The 19,186-nt window shown below is 64.5% G+C and overlaps 1 protein-coding gene across 1 annotated transcript; it reads left to right on the top strand.

Moving 5' to 3' along the window:
• The first annotated feature begins 893 nt into the window (after positions 1-893).
• Positions 894-18,254, top strand: EHD1 (EH domain containing 1). Its single transcript, XM_056131650.1, has 5 exons — positions 894-1,570; positions 4,454-4,551; positions 14,018-14,430; positions 16,287-16,451; positions 16,739-18,254. Exons 1-5 carry the CDS (start codon positions 1,167-1,169, stop codon positions 17,261-17,263), a joined length of 1,605 nt encoding a protein of 534 aa, XP_055987625.1. The 5' UTR covers positions 894-1,166; the 3' UTR covers positions 17,264-18,254.
• The last annotated feature ends 932 nt before the right edge of the window (positions 18,255-19,186 follow it).

Genomic DNA, 19,186 nt, shown 5'->3' with positions numbered 1-19,186 from the left:
GCGGGCTAGTGGATCTGCGTGAGGGCCCGGGATGAGGGTGATGGCGGGGGAGTGAGCCCCATGGAACTGCCGGGAACCGGTAAGGAGACCCCAGGGCCCGGGAAGCCGACAGCGGCGGTGACCCTGCGGGGAAAGCGGAAGTCCTTGGACTCTTTGATTCCCCCTAAGTTCCCACAAGATTTCACTGTTGCCCCACAGCTCCCCCCCACCCCACACCCGGCACAAGGGGTTTCCGAATTTACTTCTTCAAATTCCTCAACTTCCTCTTCTCTCCTCCCGCTCGCCTCTCTTTTAGGGTGACCCCTCCTTTCCGCCAGCGGTGTGCCCAGCTGCGGCCAGGGACCCCTCCCAGGCCCGAGGGTCTCCTCCCCCAGTCCGCCCCGCCTAGGATGTCAGCTCCCTCCGTTTCTTCTCCTGCCTCTTTCCTGTCACTCCTTCTCCCCAAGAAACCAAAGGCGATCGAAGGTGAGGGGACGAGCGGGAGCGTCAGGGGAGCAGGGGCGAGAGGAGGCGCCCGACCCCGGGGCCCCCGACGCTCCCGACGCCCCTGCAGCCGGGGTCCCCCCCCGGGGTGGTTAGCGGGGCGCGATCTCCCCCCAGCCCCACGCGCCCCCCACTTCCCGCCGGCTCAACCGCAGCACTTCCGCGAGCCACCCTCCCGCGGGGGCGGGGCGCCGTCGGCGCGGTTGCCGTGGCAGCTGGGCGGGAGGGGGCGGGGCGCGGGGCGGGGCGGCCAGCCGGGGCTCGCGAGATTTCGAGCCGGCCAATGGGAGGCGGGGGAGGGGGGAGGACGTGGCGCGGAGCTCGCGCGGGCCCCGCCCCGCCCCGCCCCCGCCCCGCCCCCGCCCCGCCCACCTCGCTGAGTCCCGGCGCTGCTGCGGCGGCGGCGGCGGCGCGCCCGCGCCCGGCCACTCGCCGAGCCCCGCGCTATAAAGCGCGCCCCGCGTGCCCGGCGCGGCACTCCGCAGAGGGCGTTCCGCGGGCCGAGCCGTGCGCCTGCGCAGTGCGGGCCGTCCCCCGCCCCCGGCCCCCGAGCCTCGTCGCCCCTCCGCCCCTCCGCCCCTCCGCCGGCCGGCCGGGCCCCGCCTCGGCTCCGCAGCTCGTCCCGCGCTCAGCCGCCCGTCTCCCCGGCAGCCACCAGCTCGGCCAGCTCCGCGTCCGGCAGCATGTTCAGCTGGGTCAGCAAGGATGCCCGCCGCAAGAAGGAGCCGGAGCTCTTCCAGACCGTGGCCGAGGGGCTGCGGCAGCTGTACGCGCAGAAGCTGCTGCCGCTGGAGGAGCATTACCGCTTCCACGAGTTCCACTCGCCCGCGCTCGAGGACGCCGACTTCGACAACAAGCCCATGGTGCTGCTCGTGGGCCAGTACAGCACGGGCAAGACCACCTTCATCCGGCACCTGATCGAGCAGGACTTCCCGGGGATGCGCATCGGGCCCGAGCCCACCACCGACTCCTTCATCGCCGTCATGCACGGCCCCACCGAGGGCGTGGTGCCGGGCAACGCGCTCGTCGTCGACCCGCGGCGCCCCTTCCGCAAGCTCAACGCCTTCGGCAACGCCTTCCTCAACAGGTACCCGCCGCCCGCGCCCCCCGCTCCGGGCGCCGGGGTCGGGGGTGGGTGGGGGGGGTGGGCGGGCTGCCCGGGGCCGCGGCCCGGCCGCCGCCGCCCCCACCGTCCTTTGTCTCCGAGCTCCTTGCCGGACCCTCTGCGCGCCCTGCTTGGAGCCGGGTCCCCCGCCGCCTCCCGCTGCAGCCCCCGACGCCCCCCGACTCTCCCTGGGGCCGGCCTAACGGACCCCCGGCTCCTTCCCCGGGGGGGCCCTCATTCATTCGGATCGGACCTGCCCCCTCGCCCGTCCCGCCCGTCCCGGACCTAGTTAGTTCTTCAGGGTCATGGAAAAATCCGCTGAAACTCTGAGCCGGTCCCGTGCGGCGCCCGCGGGGCCCGCTGGACTTTCCCGGGGCGGGGGCTGGCGTGTGTAGGAGGGACGGGAGGACCCGCCGAGTTCGGGGCAGCCGGGGAGGCCGTGGCCAGGAGGGGGGTGGGGGGAAGCAGCCCCAGGCAGCGGCGCCCGGCCAGGACTCGCCGCTCCCGAGCCGCTGGGACCTGTTCCCGCAGTCGGGAGGGTGGTCGGGGCCTCCCCCCACACCCCCAGATGCCGGGATGGGCCAAAGCCCAGGGCGCTGTTTCCGTAGCAACCCCAAAGCGCTTTTGTCGCAGTCTGCCCCAAATCCGCACCATTCGGAGTGACCCCCCCCCAACTCCCCTTCACTGAAGTCTGGGTCCCAGGGCGGGCAGGGAGGACGTCCTTGGCCTCTCTCCCTGCCTGGGGCTCCACCTGTGAGCTGGTGCATTCCTCCATAGGGCCTGTCCAGCTCAGAGGGTGGACCAGCTCCCTGGGGGCCCCCGCCCACCGCTGACCTTAGCTGCTGGCTCTGCGGTGACTTTCTCCCCCTTTCACACTGAGCTCTGTGTGTGTGCGTGTGCGTGTGTGTGCATGTGTGTGCTTGCACGCCTGTGAAGAGGCGTGGCCCTCTCTGGAGCTTGCTCTAAGGTTATCAAGGCGCTGGGGCCTGAGGGAGGCCTTCTTGGCTCGGCCGAGAGCCTGGGAAAGTTAGGCCCAGTCAGGGAATTCCTAGCATTGCCAGCCGCCCGCTTTCCCACAGCCTGCCCGAGGCCCGAGGCGAGAGGGCTGAACTTACTCAGTTGTCCTTTGGGGGCCCCACCCAGAGGTGCCCGGGGGCTACTCCCAGAGGGCGCTTCCGATCCTTCTGGTGAGCTGGCCGATCCTGCCCTGCCACCAGCGCTCACCCCAGCCTGGGCCCTGATTCTTCCTCCCTCCCGGCGGGGGTCACACCTGGGGTGGGGGGTAGCCTTGGGGTGAAGCTCAGGGCCGGCTCGCTCGCTGGCTCTGTACCCCTTGAGCGCCTGCTCCAGCCCGTCTCCATTTTTGAGTTCTGAGAACAGAACTTTCTGGAAGCCACAGGACTTGCTTTTCCTGAACTACAGGAGGACTCGGATACCATTGAGTCTGGGGGTGATTCCCCCACAATCCTGCTTGCATGCGGCCGAGTGACCCAAGCGCAGCCAAGAATACCTGTTGCTGTCCCCCCTGCCCCCTTCCCCAGTAGCCCTTTGGGGTCCAAGACAGGCGCAGGGAGGGGGTGGGTGTCCTCTCTTGAAGGCCCTGGGGAAAGGCTTCTTCTGGCTCAGCTGCCAGCCTGGGGCGTCCCGGCCGCTCACTGGGGCACCTGGACGGGCCCCGCTCCAGACCCACTGACTCATAAGCCTGACTCGGCCCTTCGCCCCAAGTGGCTGCTGGAAGATGAAAATCAGATGGCGCCGGGCGGGCAGGGTGTCCGGGTCGTCCCTAGAGACCTTGTTGCGAAACGGCCCCCCCACTCCTGCCCAAACAACGCCAAGCACAGCCCGGGCGGGAAGGGGCCTGGGTGGCCCGAGCTGTCCCCCCACCCCGACCCCGTCTCATCCACGCATCACCAAGGCACTCTGGGGGGCTCCTTCTCCACCTCTGCACTGTGCCCCAGGGCCGGTGCACTCTCTAGCATCCAGGGTGAGGCCTGCAGGTCAGCTGGCCTGGCTCAGTGGCACTGTGGGCCGCGCCTCTGCCCCTGGCCCGCTGCCCCCAGCCTCTGGGCCACGGGTCAGAGAAGCTGCGCCCTGTTTGGTGCTCCCATTTGGTGCTCCGGTGCAGGAAGGCGGCTTGAGGCTTGTGTCCTGCAGACAATGCCTCAGTATTTTCTCTTCTCACAAGACCTTTTTCAGAGGCTTTAAAGGCTCCTTTTTTCCTGGCCCACTGCAGGGCGCTGCTCTCGGTCAGGAGCGCCCCTGGTGGTTCTGGGCTGGTCTGAGCTCAGAGGACTCAGCCCAGGAGGGCCCCCCACAGAGCTGTCAGTTCCTCTGTGGCTTCCTGCCTTGACTCTCAGAAAGGGGGTCTGCCGCTCCCACCCCTGCCCGCTGCAGAACCCCGGGACTGTCTTGTACCCAGGACAGTGAGTCCACCTGGGGGCCAGCTGGGGAGGGCTTCACCCAACAGCTTGACATCTCAGCATGGGATTCTGGGGGTCTGGGGGGCCGCCCCCTCTTTCCCTCCTGGAGCTGGTGGTGCCTGAAGCAGCTGCACTTTCCTCTGCCCTGAGCCGGGCCTGAACTCTTGACCCAGTGGCCAGGAAGGAACACTGTGGAGAAGTGCTGATGCGGGTCCCTGCTTTGAGCCTGCTGGGTGTGGAGGGGGTTTCCGGTGAAGTTTGTGGGTGCAGCCTGCTGGCCTCCCTGCAAATGGCCACCCAGGACCGTCTCTTCCTTGCTCCTGGAAAGGAAGCAGGCGGGGGAGTTGGGGGGTGGGGGGGAACGTTGCTAGGGTTCCCGGGAGCGCGTGCTCACCGCTGGACGCTGCGTCCCTGACACCCTCTTCCGGCCACTCGTGTCCTGCAGGTTCATGTGCGCGCAGCTGCCCAACCCTGTCCTGGACAGTATCAGCATCATCGATACCCCGGGGATCCTGTCGGGGGAGAAGCAGCGGATCAGCAGAGGTGAGTGGTCGGGCCCAATGTCCTGTGTCACTCTCCCGGCTCATGGGAGGACATTGGCATCCGCCTGGGCGGGGGCAGGCTCACAGTCCTCTGTGGCCTCCTTGGCTCAGGTGACCAGCATGGGGCGGACCTCGGCCAGTCTGGGGTGGTTGTCATGCATCAGGCCGTCCAGATCCCTCGATCTGCCGGGAAGGAGGACAGGAAGGGGGGGATGGGGCCTGGGCGACCTGCGAGGTCACCAAAACTCAGTTGGGGGGTCTGGGCTTTGGGCTCCCGGGCCTGGCCAGCCGCCCGCAAGGCTCGCCCGGGCTCCCCTGGGGCAGGCTCACCTTTGTCAGTGCTTAAGTGCTTGGCCTCCCGGAGCCGGGGCATTCCTTAGTAAATCCCCGCAGCGGATGCGGGAGCGGGAGTGTCCAGCCAGAAAGGAGAAGCAGGCGGGTGCCTGCGAGCCCTGGGGGGCCGTGGGAAGGCTTTGCATCTGCTCAGATGTCGGTCAGTAGTCTAGGCCAGGCGTGGGGAAGCGGGAGTGGCGCTGGTCAGCGCCCTGACCCCACAGATGGGCCCGAGCCTGCAGGGGGCGGGGAACAGGGCCCTTTGCGGCTGCTGAGACTGGGAAACTGTTTTTGGCCGGGGGGGGGGGGGGGGGGGGGGGCATGTATTCGCCAGTGGGCCAAGAGCAAAAGCCGCGGCTTCGGTTTTCATGAGACTATGGAATAGGATCCAACTCGGGGAATCCTGCTGGTTTCCTCCAAGCAGAGGGGCCTGGTCTGTTTGTCACTAACTCACAAGTCTTGAGTTCCGGAAGCCAGGACCCTCGGGACTGGAGTGTGTTTGGCATGAGGGAGGCCCAGGCTCGATCCCCAGGCACCAACGGGCGCCCCTCCGCCTCACTGGGGGTGGCCTCCAAACCAAAAAGACCCCTTGCCGATCTTTTCCGTGGCCCATTGTCTCAGGGCTGGGCTGCCCAGCCTTGCCGAGCTTGGCCCAGTGAAGCCAGCAACGAGGAGTGTGGACGGCGGGCAGGAGAGATGGGACAGTGGGGAGGGCGCATGCCTTGTGCGCAGCCGACCTGTTTACGATTCCCAGCATCCCACATAGTTCCCTGAGTCCCACCAGCCGTGATCCCTGAGTGCAGAGCCAGGTGTGAGCCCTGAGTATCACTCGATGTGACCCACAAACAAGCAGAAAAAGGGAAGTGTGGACGGGCTTAGTTCTGGGGCTAATTGAAGGCTTGGGAGTCCTTGCTGATAGCTGGTGTGTCAGAGCAGTCGAACTACCCCTTCCCCCAAGGGATCAGCGCTCCTTGAGGTCAGGTAAGCGGAGGAGGGGTGGGGGCGGGGCACCTGATAGGCAGGGGCTGAGTTCTTGGGCAGATCCGTACCTTGCCTGTGTGAGATCCTAATTCAGTCCCGGCCATAACAGGTAAGGGTTGGACCAGAGATGCAGTGTGCAGGGGTTAATGGGTTAATTTCCCCCCCCCTCCCCCCCGCCATCAATAGTACAGCAGGGTAGGGCATTTGCCTTGCATGTGGATGACTTGGTTCAATCCCCACCATCCCATATGGTCCCCCGCCAGGAGTAACCCGTGAGAATTGCCAGATATGACCCAAAAGCCAAAAAAAGAGGGTTAATGCCCCTGACTTGCAGCCTGCTGACCCCAGGTCAAATCACCGCATACAGTGGCCTGAGAGGTAGGACTTGGGTGGGGCACGCCGCGGACCCCGATTCGATCTCCAGCATCTCATATGGTCCCTGGAGCACCACCGAGAGTAATTCCTGAGTACAGAAGCAGGAGTAACCTTCAGTACTGCCAGGCGTGTGTCCAAAACAAAACAAAAGAGAAATCGCCACATATAGGCCAGGGAGCAATAGCCCCGTAGCACCGCCAGGGGTGGCCCAAAACCAGGGGGGAAAAAAAAAGCAACAAAAACCATTCAGGGCGACTAGGTCTTTCTCCATTAGCTGCTGTTCCCGTTCCAAGCTGGTTTCCAGGAAATGCCTGAGAAGCCAAGGCCTCACCATTGGCCGTTGCCCGGCACGAAGCCGGAAGGATTCCCCCATCCTCCCACAGCCAGTGCCAAGAGGGCTCTGCCCCGCCTCCCGCCCGTGTCCTGGCCCAGCTGTTTATCTCTCCATTCCAGGCCCGGCAGGGCCCAGAGGCCCGTAGGTGGGGGTGGGAGGGCTGTCAGAACCCCTGGGTGCTCCCTGCCCAGATCACCTGCCCACATGTCCCTCGCGGAAGTAGCGCCCTCAAGTCTGGTCCTCGGGGATGGCCAGTGGGACAGTGTGTGTGTGTGCTGGGGAGTCAGGCAGGCGGCCCCTCAGGCCCCCAGGGGCTGGGGTGAGCTGCAGGGCCAGGACTGGGAGGAGGCGGAGAGCAGGTGCGTGTCACCTGGGTGACGCCCACTCCCAGCCCTGGCCCGGCCTACCTCAGCGGTGGGGGGAGGTGAGCACGTTTTTCCCACAGAAAGAGGGGGGTGAGCCGGGAGCAGGGGGGTCCTGGCCGGGGACTGCGACCTCGCCCCTGGAGCAGCCTTCGGGGGTGACTCAGGCGTGTTTCCGACCCCACCCACTTGGCCTGACCCCCCTGATCTTTCCTCTGCCTGTGTCCGCCCAGCGCGTTTCAGGATGGAGTTGGAACGCTGGGAACGGTGGTGGGCAGCCCACCCCGGGGCTCTCCCTGTGTCACAGTGCTCTCCTCAGCCCGGGTGGCTGATAAGGAGCGTTCCAAAGGGCACCCGGGGCTTGTGCCCTTGGCTCGGCGTGGTGGATCGGCCCTGGGCAGCGCGAGAGGCGAGTGTCAGGGTTCCCCGCCCGCTTCTCATTAGGACCCTGCAGTCTGGACCTACGAAGACCTTTTCTTTCTTCCTTTTCTCCTTCCCTTTCTTTCTCTCTCTGTGTTCTTCTTCATTCATTGCTTCAGGGCTACACGCAGCTGTGCTGTGGACTCACTCCTGGTAGGACCCTAGTAGTGCTGGGAATCGAACCTGGGTGAGCTGTGGGCAAGGCAGGCGCCCCCTACCCACTATTGCTCTGGCCCCAAGGAAGACCTTTTTCTGCTTTTTTTTTTTTTTTTTTTTTTTTTTGCTTTTTGGTCACACCCGGCGATGCACAGGGATTACTCCTGGCCCATGCACTCAGGAATTACTCCTGGCGGTGCTCAGGGGACCATATGGGATGCTGGAAATCGAACCCAGGTTGGCCGCTTCAAGGCAAACGCCCTACAGCTGTGCTATTGCTCCAGCCCCAACCTTTTTCTGTTTGATTTATTAAATGTTTCATTACATTTAGGGGAGCTTCTGGGGGGTGGTTCTACCTGGCGGTCCCAAGGCTCCCTCCTGCAAACCCGGGCTTCCGCCTGGGAGTGTCTCCCTGGCTGGGCCATTGAGGGGGGCACAGCCTCGCCCCAGGTTTCCCTGCACGTTCCAGGGTCCCTCTGGCCAGCCCCCTGGCTGGTCTCCGGGAGGGGATGGCATTGGGCCCCCGACAGATGGACAGGGCAGGCCTGCTGGCGCCGCACCTGTCAGGCTGGGGGACAGCTGGCCGAGCCGCCTGCGAGCGTCTGCTCTATATTTGGGGCACGATTCCCACCCTGTCAGCCGTGGGCGCCACGGGTGTCCAAGACACAAGGCCCGGGAGTTGTCGGGGTCGAGCACCTCGGGGGCGCCTGTGCAGCTTGGCATGGAGGCCCAGAGGGCAGCTGCCCGGGCGGCAGAGGCTGGGGCCGGAGCACCACGTGACTCACCAAGTTTCTTCTTGGGTTTTTGGGGCCACACCCAGTGGTGCTCGGGGCTCAATCCAGACTGTGCTCGAGGGGCTCAGGGACCCTCTGTGATGCCGGGGAATTGGATCGTGCAAGGCCAGTGCCACCCCCCACCCGCCCCAGTACTGTCACCCCTGCACTCTCCTGGCAGCCCTCTGAGGTGGTCCTGCGTGCGCTGTGGGCTCAGTGCACCTTAGCTCTGGCATCTGCAGCTGGGAGCCTCAGTTCCAGCATCCGGAGACCGGAGGCCTTGTTAGGGGGTTGGGGGAAGCCCAAGTCGGGGGCTGCCCACGCGTGCGTGTGCGTGTGTGTGTGTGTGTGTGTGTGTGTGTGTGTGTGTACTTTCCTGTCATCCTTTACACCACCCGGGGCCATGGCGCGTGCCTCACATGCAGGAGCTCCCAGCATGCAGCAAACAACAATAAAACCGGCTTATTCTGGCGGGGCCGAGGACCAGCAGTCCAGCCCTGGCCCTGCGTGCGTGGGGCCCCGGGCCTGTCCCCCGCCGCAGCACACAGGGAGCTTGTTGTGCGGCCCCGGCGCAGCCCTCGGCGCCGTCTCTGTTCGCCTCGGACTCGGGGCCGTGTGTGGTGGCGAGCCGGGCGACACATACCGGGGCCCCCAGCCTGAATGGCAGGAAACAAACGTGGACGAGAGACAAGCCCTCCATTGTTCCATGTTCTAGAAACTTTGGGGCATGAACGAGCAGCTTGCCCCAGCCGCCGTGGAACAACCTGCCCGGGGCGCGGCGGGAAGGGGGCGCGCCAGCTGGGGTGGGGCCCCCCGCCGCTGCCCTCAGCCCAGGGCTTGCGGGTGTTGGGAGATTCTGTGCCCCCCCACTCTGTCTCTGCACACTGTGGACACCTTGCAGGAGCAAATCCTCAGGGTGACGCGGGGTGGCCGTGCGACCCCCTTCCTTGCTTCCTAGGGACCCAGGACCTTCCCTGGCTCTTCCAGCAGGGCCGGCCCCCCACTCGCTCTGGGGATCCCTCAGGCCTCCTGTGTCTCCCTGTCTCCATGGAGACGGGCCCCAGGACCCCTGTCCTTGTCTCCATTTTTTTTTCTTTTTTTTTTTTTTTTGCTTTTTGGTCACACCTGGCAGTGCACAGGGGTTACTCCTGGCTCATGCACTCAGGAATTACTCCTGGCGGTGCTCAGGGGACCATATGGGATGCTGGGAATCGAACCCGGGTTGGCCGCATGCAAGGCAAACGCCCTACCCGCTGTGCTATCACTCCAGCCCCAGTCCTCGTCTCCATTCGGATCTACTGTCACCTGGTACCACAGTCTCCTGGTGCCACAACTTGGCCAGTGGGGGCACTTTCCCTTAGGGGGCATCTGGTGCCCAGATCAGAGGCTGAGTGGACCGCGGTGCCAAGGCGGCCCCTGGTGCTCCCCGGGGCCAAGATGCTGGGGAGCTTGCCCAGGTCTGTCCCCGCCCCCGTCGCTCTCTCTCCGTCCGGCGGCAGGAGGGATGGTGGTGTGGCCGGGTCAGTGTCCGCAGGCCGTGGGGCTCTCCGGCAGACAGCATGGAGGTGGTGGCGGGCGCTGAGCAGCCCCCGGTGCTACCGTGACCCTTCCCGTGACCTCTGGGCGTGCCTGGCCAGCCATCGTGTCTCCCTCTCCGAAAGCGGGTGCACTTTCCCTGATAAACAGGAAATTTCATTCACCTGCAAAAACGGACTTAGCCCTGTTGGCTCTGGCCAGTAACTGGGTCTATGAGCAGCGGGGAGCGGGGCCGGGGGGGCGGCTCAGGCTGACCCCTGGGCAGGCATGATGGTGTCCCCCCGCAGAGCACACCCCCCCAGCCCCCCACCACACTGGGTGGAGCCGGGGTGACCTCAGCTCCCCGTGTGCTGTCCTGGCTCCGGCGCCAAAGCTAACATAGGCTGGGCCAGCCCGTTGGGGCGCCCCTTTCCCGGGACCTCAGTTCTGGCCTGGCCACCTCGCAGCTGCGGGGCTCTGTGGTCATCCCGATGGGGGGTGGTCTGAGGACAAATAGTTGGACAGGGGGAGACGTGGGGCCCCGTCGCTGCCGAGCGGCGCCGTCTGAGTCATCACTTCTGCAGCGGGAGCCATAAAAGGCCCGGGCTGACCCGAGCCCCCTCCCCGCCGGGCCCGGCCCCGGTCCGAGTCCACATTTCTGCTGACGGCTCCGCGCGGGGGCCCCCTGACCCCTGCCAGCTGCTCCCTGTCCACAAGGACCTCGGACTTTGGAATCGGCAGCCCGAGCTGGTGCCTGGAGGCGGGTGCAGGAGTGACCTGGATTCTGGCCCCCGCGCCGGGAGCAGGGGGGGCCCCGGCTCTCCCTTGCAAGAGGGCTGGTGGCTGAGCACAGCAACCCCGTTTCTCAGGGGTCCCGCGGCTGCCCTTGCCCGCTGCCGTGCTGAGCAGGCAAGCCCGGGTTGGTGGGCGCGGGCAGCCCAGGGTGTTGGGATGAGGGTAAAGGCCCCGGGGGTGCCACGCTCGGGGGGCCTCAGCGTGGAGCCTGCACACACCGCAGCTCACAGACCCTCGGTTGCTCACGCATGTGGTACCTGGTACCGGGGGTTCCGGCTACCCTGTGCGCGCCACGGTGCCAACACTCACCCAGGTTGTTTTGTCTTGTTTTGGAGGCACACTCAGCAGTGCTTAGGGGTCACACCTGGCTCTACACTCAGGGATCACTCCTGGCGGTGCTCTGGGGACCATATGGGGTGCCGGGGATGAAACTCAGGGCGGCCACGTGCAAGGCCAGGCCCTCCCTGCTGGACTGTCACACTGGTCCCCGGTTTGTTATGTTTGGGGGCCGCTCCTGCCTCTGCGTTCTGGGTTGCTTCCTGGAGGTGCTCAGGGAACTGCACAGCATCGGGATGGAGCTGGGGAGCTCTGTGTGCGAGCCTGTGCTCCAGCCCTTGTTTACTTGTAAATGACTTAAGGGGAGGGCGTTTGCCTCGCACGCAGCCAGCCCGGGTTCCTTCCCTGGCATCCCATATGGTTCCCCAGCACCACCAGGAATAATTCTTGAGTGCAGAGACAGGAGTAACCCCTGAGCACTGCCAGGTGTGCCCACCCCCAAATAAACCAAAATAAAATAATAAAATGATTACAAGGGGCCCGAGAGGTGGTACGGGGGTCAGTCTGTTTGCCTTGCGTGAGCCTCACCCCTGTTCAATCCCCAGCACCCGATTTGGTCCCCTGAGCATCACCAGGCGTGGCCCCCAAACCTTAAATAAGTGAACAATAAACTGCTCATAAAGAGCTGCTGGTCACTTGGCGTCTTCGTTTCCCTTTTTCCTGCTCTGCGCCCCCTGACCCCCCCCGCCCCCCCCCCCCCGCATCTCTGCCACCTTCAGCCCTGCCAGCCTGGGCTGTGGGCACTCGGCTGCTCCTCTCTCAGGAGTGGGCTGGTTTGTTTTCTGAGTGTCCTTTTGTTAGCCAGTATGTTTTTTGGAAGCAAAAGAGTTTTATTTAGAAAGATACCGGGGGTGGGGGGAGAGACAGACAGACAGACAGACAGACTGCCCCACAGTACACCGCAAGTGGGGGGCAGCTGACGGTGCCTTTAATTAGTGTTTTTAATGCCAGTTGTCCGGATAAAGTGCTCTTTATTATTAGTTGCGGGGCCACACCCTGCAGTGCTCCCGGGCTGGGGCCACTCCTGGCGGTGCTCAGGGGCCCCCGGGGCCACACCCGGCAGTTAGGGCGCCGGGCACACGGCGCCAGGTCTGGGCCGCACACGTTCTTGCGGGACCGGCTGTCACATGGCGGGGACCTGTGGGTGGCAGGCAGAGGACGAGGACTCCGAGCCAGGCGCCACGACTTGTCCAGAGTCATCCAGAGCGCCCACGGCGGTTCAGGCTCCAGGAACTGAGCTCACTGCAGTGCTCACTGCGAGAGCCTGTGGCGCCACTGGAAATGTGTTTGGGGCCCCACCGAGCAGTGCTCAGAGCTACCCGGCACCTCTCCTCGGGGCTCTGGGGGGATCAGATGGTGCCAGGGGCTCTTTAGCGCTGGGCTCAGTGACCCCTGGTGGTGTTTGGGCTTCAGAGCTTTGAACCTCAGTGTGACATCTCTCTCTCTCTCTCTCTCTCTCTCTCTCTCTCTCTCTCTCTCTCTCACACACACACACACACACACTCCTGGTAGAGGTCAAGGAACCATATGGGGTGCCAGAATCGAACCCGGGTCAGCTGTGTGCAAGCCAAGTGCCCTGCCCTCTGGACTATCGCCCCTGCCCTGTTTCGAGTATTTTTGCGTTCCTTGAACCGCATCTGACAGTGCTCAGGGCTCACTCCTGGCTGCGCGTGCAGCATTCAGGAAACCATATGGGATTCTGGGGGTCCCACCCGAGCCAGCTGCCTGTGTGTAAGGCAAGAGCCTTAGCAGCTGTGCTATCTCTCTGGCCACTGGAAATGTGTCTAGGGTTGGTTTGTTGTTTTGTCTTGTTTGGGGGCCACACCCAGCGGTGTTCAGGCAATACTTCTGGCTCTGCGCTCAGAAATCATTCCTGATCGGCTTGGGGGACTATATGGGGGATCGAATCCAGGTCGGCTGTGTGCAAGGCAACCGTCTCTCCAGCCCTAGAAGTATTTTTCTAGAAAGCACAGTCGAGCCAGGGATGTGGCCAGCAGTTGAGCTCTTGGCTGGATTCTCCGAGGCCCTGGGTTTGAATCCCAGCGCCACAGAAATGACTGACTTGGCATTGTTGTAAAATAGCAAACCAACCAACCACAGTTAGAGACCCCAGAGTCCATTGATATTCAAACAGACACTTGAGAGTTTACAGGGGAAATCTCCGTCCAAGGCCATGGGGAAGTGCCACTTTCACCTCTGAACCCAAGGTGGCTGCTCCACCTCCTGCTGTCACATCACGCATTCCAGACCTAGGGTAGACGAAAAGGGCAAAGGGCTCTTACACCTTCCAAGTGCATCCCGGCGGCCAGAGAGCCTGGGAAATGGTGAAGGGGCCCCGCGAAGCAGGAACTAGGCAGCTCTGTTCCTTTCTTTGGGGGATGGGGCGGTGGTGAATTGAACCACACCTGCCAGTGCTCAGGGCTTGCTCTTGGCTCTGCATTCAGGGATCAGCCTTGGTGGCATGTGAGGGACCCTTGGCGGTGCCGGGGATGGAACACTACATGCCTCACCTCCTGAGCTTGCTCTTCGGCCTAACAGCTCTGTCTTTTTTTTTTTCCTGGCTTTTTGGGTCACACCCAGCGATGCTCAGGGGTTACTCGTGACTCTGCACTCAGGAATCATTCCTGGTGCTGCCCTATGGGAGGCCGGGGATTGAACCCGGGTTGACCGCGTGCAAGACAAACGCCCCCCCACCCCCACCCCCCCATGCTGTTGCTCTGGCCCCAGCTCTGTCTAAAGGGAAAGTTCCGGTCACAGTTGGGGCCACGGTTGCAGAGGTCGCCAAGGCCCTCCAGGGACTAGTGGGATGGGTGGGGCGGAGGGAGAGCTGAGTTCATCTTGTCCAGCCACGGGCTGCAGAGACATGCTGGGCCTCGGGCAGTGGCCTGAGGGCCCCGAGCTGGCCGGGAGCAGTGCCTGCAGGTGCTGAGGTGTGTGCGGGCGCCCTGGGCCCCAGAACCCCAGCATCCTGCAGCCCGAAGACACTGTGGGCATCACAGCTGTGGGGAGGGTGAGGGGGATGTCAGGCTGCCCGAGGGCATGGGCTGGCCCCTCCTGGACTCCGCTCATCCCTCGCTGCTCCCGCAGGCTACGACTTTGCGGCTGTGCTGGAATGGTTTGCCGAGCGTGTGGACCGCATCATCCTGCTCTTCGATGCCCATAAGCTGGACATCTCGGACGAGTTCTCGGAGGTCATCAAGGCGCTCAAGAACCACGAGGACAAGATCCGGGTGGTGCTGAACAAGGCGGACCAGATCGAGACACAGCAGCTGATGCGCGTGTACGGCGCCCTCATGTGGTCGCTGGGCAAGATCATCAACACGCCCGAGGTGGTCCGCGTCTACATCGGCTCCTTCTGGTCGCACCCGCTGCTCATCCCCGACAACCGCAAGCTCTTCGAGGCCGAGGAGCAGGACCTGTTCAAGGACATCCAGTCCCTGCCACGCAACGCCGCACTCCGGAAACTCAACGACCTCATCAAGCGGGCACGGCTGGCCAAGGTAGGCGCGGGCTCCGGGCCCGACTGCCGCCTCCGGGGTTGCCCGGAAGGAGAGTGTGGTGGAGGGTACCCGGGGCCTCGTGGCACTCTCCCTGCTCTGTTGGCACAGAAGTGCCCACCCCTGCCAGCAGCCGAGGGGGCAGCCGGATGCCCGGAGGAAGGGAAGGGGAAGTTGTTGGTGCAATGCCAGCTCCTTGCTGCAGACGCTCAGGAGGCAGCGAGCAGCGAGAGTTGGGTGCCCCTCCCCCCAGGCCTGTGCACGGCCCCCGACACCACAGAACCAGTGCCTGGCCGGGCGCCCTGGGGGTGGGGACGCTTCCTCGCACCCCTGGGAGGACCCCAGACTGGCAGGTGTGGAGCAGAGAACAGCTGGCTCTGTCGCGGGGTCCCCCATGCACGAGAAGCAGCAGAGAACAGAGGAAGTGTGGGGGGGGGGGGCATTGTGTGCTCTGTCACTGTCAGAGATCCTGACAGCTCCCGGGCTGGGACGACAGGGAGGACGCCTGCCTGCACGCGGCCAACCCCGGGTTCGATCCCCGGCATCCCATAGGGTCCCCCAAGCACCGCCAGGAGTGATTCTTGAGGGCAGAGTCAGGAGTAACCCCTGAGCACAGCCAGGTGTGACCCCAAAGCAGAAGAAAGTGGTGAGGCTGAGGGCAGGTTTGCACGCGAGACCCGGGGATCGATCCCAGTACCTTGTACTTCCGCAAACTGAAACCAATGAGCTGGGAGACGGTCCCGTTCCTGGCGCTGTGGGGTTCCCCGGGCACCTGCCGGGCGTGACCCAGAAACACAAAAACAAAACAGTCACCTCCAGGGCGTGGCGCCAGCTGTCGGGTGCCCGGTCTCGTCCTGCCCGCAGGCCCCACTGTGTGTGGCGCAGACCTGGCCCATGGCCGGACACCCACACAGTCCGGAGCCCGAGGCCAGAGCAGTGACCCTCCGTCCTGCCCCTCATGGTGGCCTTTCCGGCCCCGCACGTCCCTGACAGAGTGTGGGTCCTCGGACCCCAGCCTGGGTCCAGGGTCTCCAGCTCCTCACATGCCCGTCACAAGCATTGCTGGGGGTGCGTGTGGCTCTGGGGGCCGAGCATAAGCCATTTGTGGTCACCAGGGCTTGACCCTGGCACTGCACGGTCCCCCGAGAGTCCTGGATGTGTTCTCTCCCGAAGATCTCACTTCTGGAACCTTCCCTGGTAGTGAGCCTGGTTCTGAGAAAAGGACCCTGAGCAAAGCCGAGGTTGGCCCCGAGCAGTGGAGGGGGGCCCATCTCAGGCCGGGGTTCTGCCTGTTCTCCACAGCTGAGGGCCACCCCCTGGCTGCAGGCGTGCAGAGTCGCCCACCTGGGAAGCCCTGTCCCCTGCCCCGCCCCCCCACCACTTTTCTGATCGGCTGGCTCGATACGTGCCCCTGATGCTCTGGCCATTGTGAAGTAGGAAAGGAGAGAGCTCTGGCCACTGCGGAGTGAGAAATTGGGGGCACACTGGCTACTTTGGGGCAGAGCAGTGAGGGGCCTCTGACAGGTGCTCTGGGCGGGTGGACCCGGCCAGCATTGAGGTGACCGGGGGCAGGGACTCAGGCTGGCTGGCTCGGCGGCTGGGCCCTGCTGAAGGAGGCCTGTCAGGGCAGCCGGATTTGAGGGCTGGTCCCTGGAGGGTCGCCAGCCTTCCCGCCTGCGGTGGGGAAACAAGGGGTGTGGCACCCTTACCGGGTGACGTCAGACTGCCCGGTGGGGTTTACTAACCCTGAGTCACACCGCAAGTCCCCCAGGATGGGTGCATGGGGCAGTGCCTAGGCCGTCACCTCGGCCCGCGGCAGCCTCGCGCCCGTGCCCCGCTGACCCCCGCCCTGCCCCCAGGTCCACGCCTACATCATCAGCTCCCTCAAGAAGGAGATGCCCAACATGTTCGGGAAGGAGAGCAAGAAGAAGGAGCTGGTGAACAACCTGGGCGAGATCTACCAGAAGATCGAGCGCGAGCACCAGATCTCGCCCGGCGACTTCCCCAGCCTCCGCAAGATGCAGGTGCGGGGGGTCCCCGGGAAGCCGCGGGCCCCGCCCAGACCCCACCCGAGTCGGGCGCTGACCAGGCCGTGACTCCTGGCGGGGGAATGCGGTGACTCACCGGCACGGCGAGGGGGGAGTCGTGCCAGGCACCCCGCGTCCTCCCTCCGGTCTGGCTGCAGCCCTGGGAGGGAGGTGCCGGCCTCACGCCGGTGTCGGGGGACGGGGGCTGCCGCGAGGTTCTGGAACCTTCCCTGGGGGGGACCCCAACCCGCCCTGATGCCCGGCCCCACCCCCTTCCATCCCAGGAGCTGCTGCAGACCCAGGATTTCAGCAAGTTCCAGGCCCTGAAGCCCAAGCTGCTGGACACGGTGGACGACATGCTGGCCAACGACATCGCGCGGCTCATGGTCATGGTGCGCCAGGAGGAGTCGCAGATGCCCTCGCAGGCCGTCAAGGGCGGCGCCTTCGAGGGCACCATGAACGGGCCCTTCGGGCACGGCTACGGGGAAGGGGCCGGCGAGGGCATCGACGACGTGGAGTGGGTGGTGGGCAAGGACAAGCCCACCTACGATGAGATCTTCTACACGCTGTCGCCCGTCAACGGCAAGATCACGGGCGCCAACGCCAAGAAGGAGATGGTCAAGTCGAAGCTGCCCAACACGGTGCTGGGCAAGATCTGGAAGCTGGCCGACGTGGACAGGGACGGGCTGCTGGACGACGAGGAGTTCGCACTGGCCAACCACCTCATCAAGGTCAAGCTGGAGGGCCACGAGCTGCCCGCCGACCTGCCGCCGCACCTCGTCCCGCCGTCCAAGCGGAGGCACGAGTGAGCCGCGCGGCGGGGGAGGGGAGGCGCCCCGCTTCTCACGGTCCATAAAGGCCGAGCCCAGTGGCCCGGCGCGCAGAGGAGACGCCCCATCTTTCTTTCCGGGCCTCACGGGCCCCGGGGGAGGCGGGCGGCGCTCGGGTTGGAAGGCTGGAATTTTGTGCACAAGAACTGTGGATATTTTTAATATATAACGTTCGAGGCAGTATTCTTTCTTGCCTCCTCCTCCTCCTCCTCCGTCTGGTCACCCACGCACGCCCAGCCTGACCCCTCTGCCGGCCCCCAGCCACTGGCAGGCACCTCGGGGCACCCCTGCCAGGCTGCCCCACCCGTCCTCTGCCCCCGCCCCCACCCCGCCTGTGCCCCCACGCCCGGGTTAAGTGCCCCACCAGCTTCGCCCTCCACCCCTCTGCCTCCGTCTCCCCGACACAAAGCCCCACCGTCGGGGGCACCTGTGAGCAAACGTCTTCCAGAGAAACATAAGCTAGGCTGGGCGGGTCGCAGGGCCCCTCACGCACCGGCCCCGCCTTCTCTGTCCCATCGGCAAACTGTGACGGCCTGTCCACACTCCAACGCCCGCTGCGCCAGCTCCATGTCCCCCAGGGTGACGTGTCCTCAGGAGTCTGGGCTGCTCGGTGCTCCAGCCACAGGGACCAGGCCCCTCCCCTTCACCTGGGGGGAAGGGAGGGGAGACGTGGGACCAATGCCCCCCCCACCCAGAGTCAGCCACTGGGACCAGGAGCTGGGCCTGGGTCGGGGCGTCCGTCACCCCATGGGGGCCTCAGGGACGCGCTGCTCTCCACCCCCCTGGGTCCCAGTGGCCAGGGACCCACCCTGAGACCTCGTCCACACTCTAGACGGCATTCGGTGAGGACAGCGGTGCCAGTTCATGGGTGCGCCACTGTCCGGGCACCGACTTCTCCACACTCACCTGTGGAAGCAAAAGCAACTAAAGACGAGACTTTTCTTGCATTAAAGACACTGAACGGTGCAGAGGTCGGCTCTGGCGTCCTTCCTGGGGGGGTGGGGGGGGCGGGGGAGGGCCAGACCCATTGCGGCATCACACCCTCCAGGGGGAGCCTTGTGCTCTGAGTGCTTGGTGGGTAGTTGGGGGCCCCTCTGATGGCAGGGGATATGCCCCTGTCGGGTTACGGCCAGCACCCGCACTGGAGTCACCTCAGGACAGACATGGGTGGAGCTGGGCGCTGGGCTCAGCTAGCCCCAGGCGGGGGTCTAGACAGCTGGGAGGAGCTCTGATATCCCAGTGACAAGAGGACAATTAGGAGGGTTGGGACCAGCATGCGGCCAGATGAGGGAGCAGATAGGGACAGAGATAGGGGTGCTGGCTGGCACAGTGGGTGCCGTGGGTGTGGGGGAACCTCAGGTGCCAAGGCACAGGCCCTGAGTTTGGGGGCCAGTTGGGCGCCCCAGCCCCCAAGCCTAATTGTGTTTGTGGGGTCCCTGGGCCACCCCATTCCATGCAGTAGGCTGGCCATATGGGGCCTCACTTCACAGCCACGAGGATGCTCGGTTACAAGTGGAATGGGGTGAGCTTTAAACCTGGAGGGAGGCGCCAGAGCGATAGTACAGTGGGGAGGGCGTTTGCCTTGCATGTGGCCCACCGGGGTTCAATCCCCGGCATCCCATGTGGTCCCCCCGAACACCGCCAGGAGTAATTCCTAAGTGCAGAGCCAGGAGTAACCCCTGAGCATCACCGGGTGTGACCCAAAAAGCAAAAGAAAAAAATCAGAAAAAAACCTAGACGGAGTAAAAAAATAATAATAAACCTGCAAGGAGACAAGTTCTGTGCCCGGGACCTTGTCTTGCGTGAGACCCACCTGGTTTTGGTCCCTGGCACCTCATATGGTACCCCGAGCCCCATCAGGTGTGGTCCTGAGGGCAGAACCAAGAGTAAACCCTGAGCACC

This window comes from Sorex fumeus, unplaced genomic scaffold (assembly GCF_029834395.1).
Source record: "Sorex fumeus unplaced genomic scaffold, SorFum_2.1 ptg000093l, whole genome shotgun sequence".
Lineage (NCBI taxonomy): Eukaryota > Metazoa > Chordata > Mammalia > Eulipotyphla > Soricidae > Sorex > Sorex fumeus.
The sequence above is the reverse complement of the archived record's forward strand: the minus strand, read 5'-3'. Positions and strand labels throughout refer to the sequence as shown.

Coding starts and splice junctions, on each gene's coding strand:
- EHD1 (XM_056131650.1), top strand. CDS start 1,167: ATGTTCAGCTGGGTCAGCAAGGATGCCCGCCGCAAGAAGGAGCCGGAG. Junction 1,571..4,453: donor GGCAACGCCTTCCTCAACAG/GTACCCGCCGCC, acceptor CGTGTCCTGCAG/GTTCATGTGCGCGCAGCTGC. Junction 14,431..16,286: donor AGCGGGCACGGCTGGCCAAG/GTAGGCGCGGGC, acceptor CCCTGCCCCCAG/GTCCACGCCTACATCATCAG.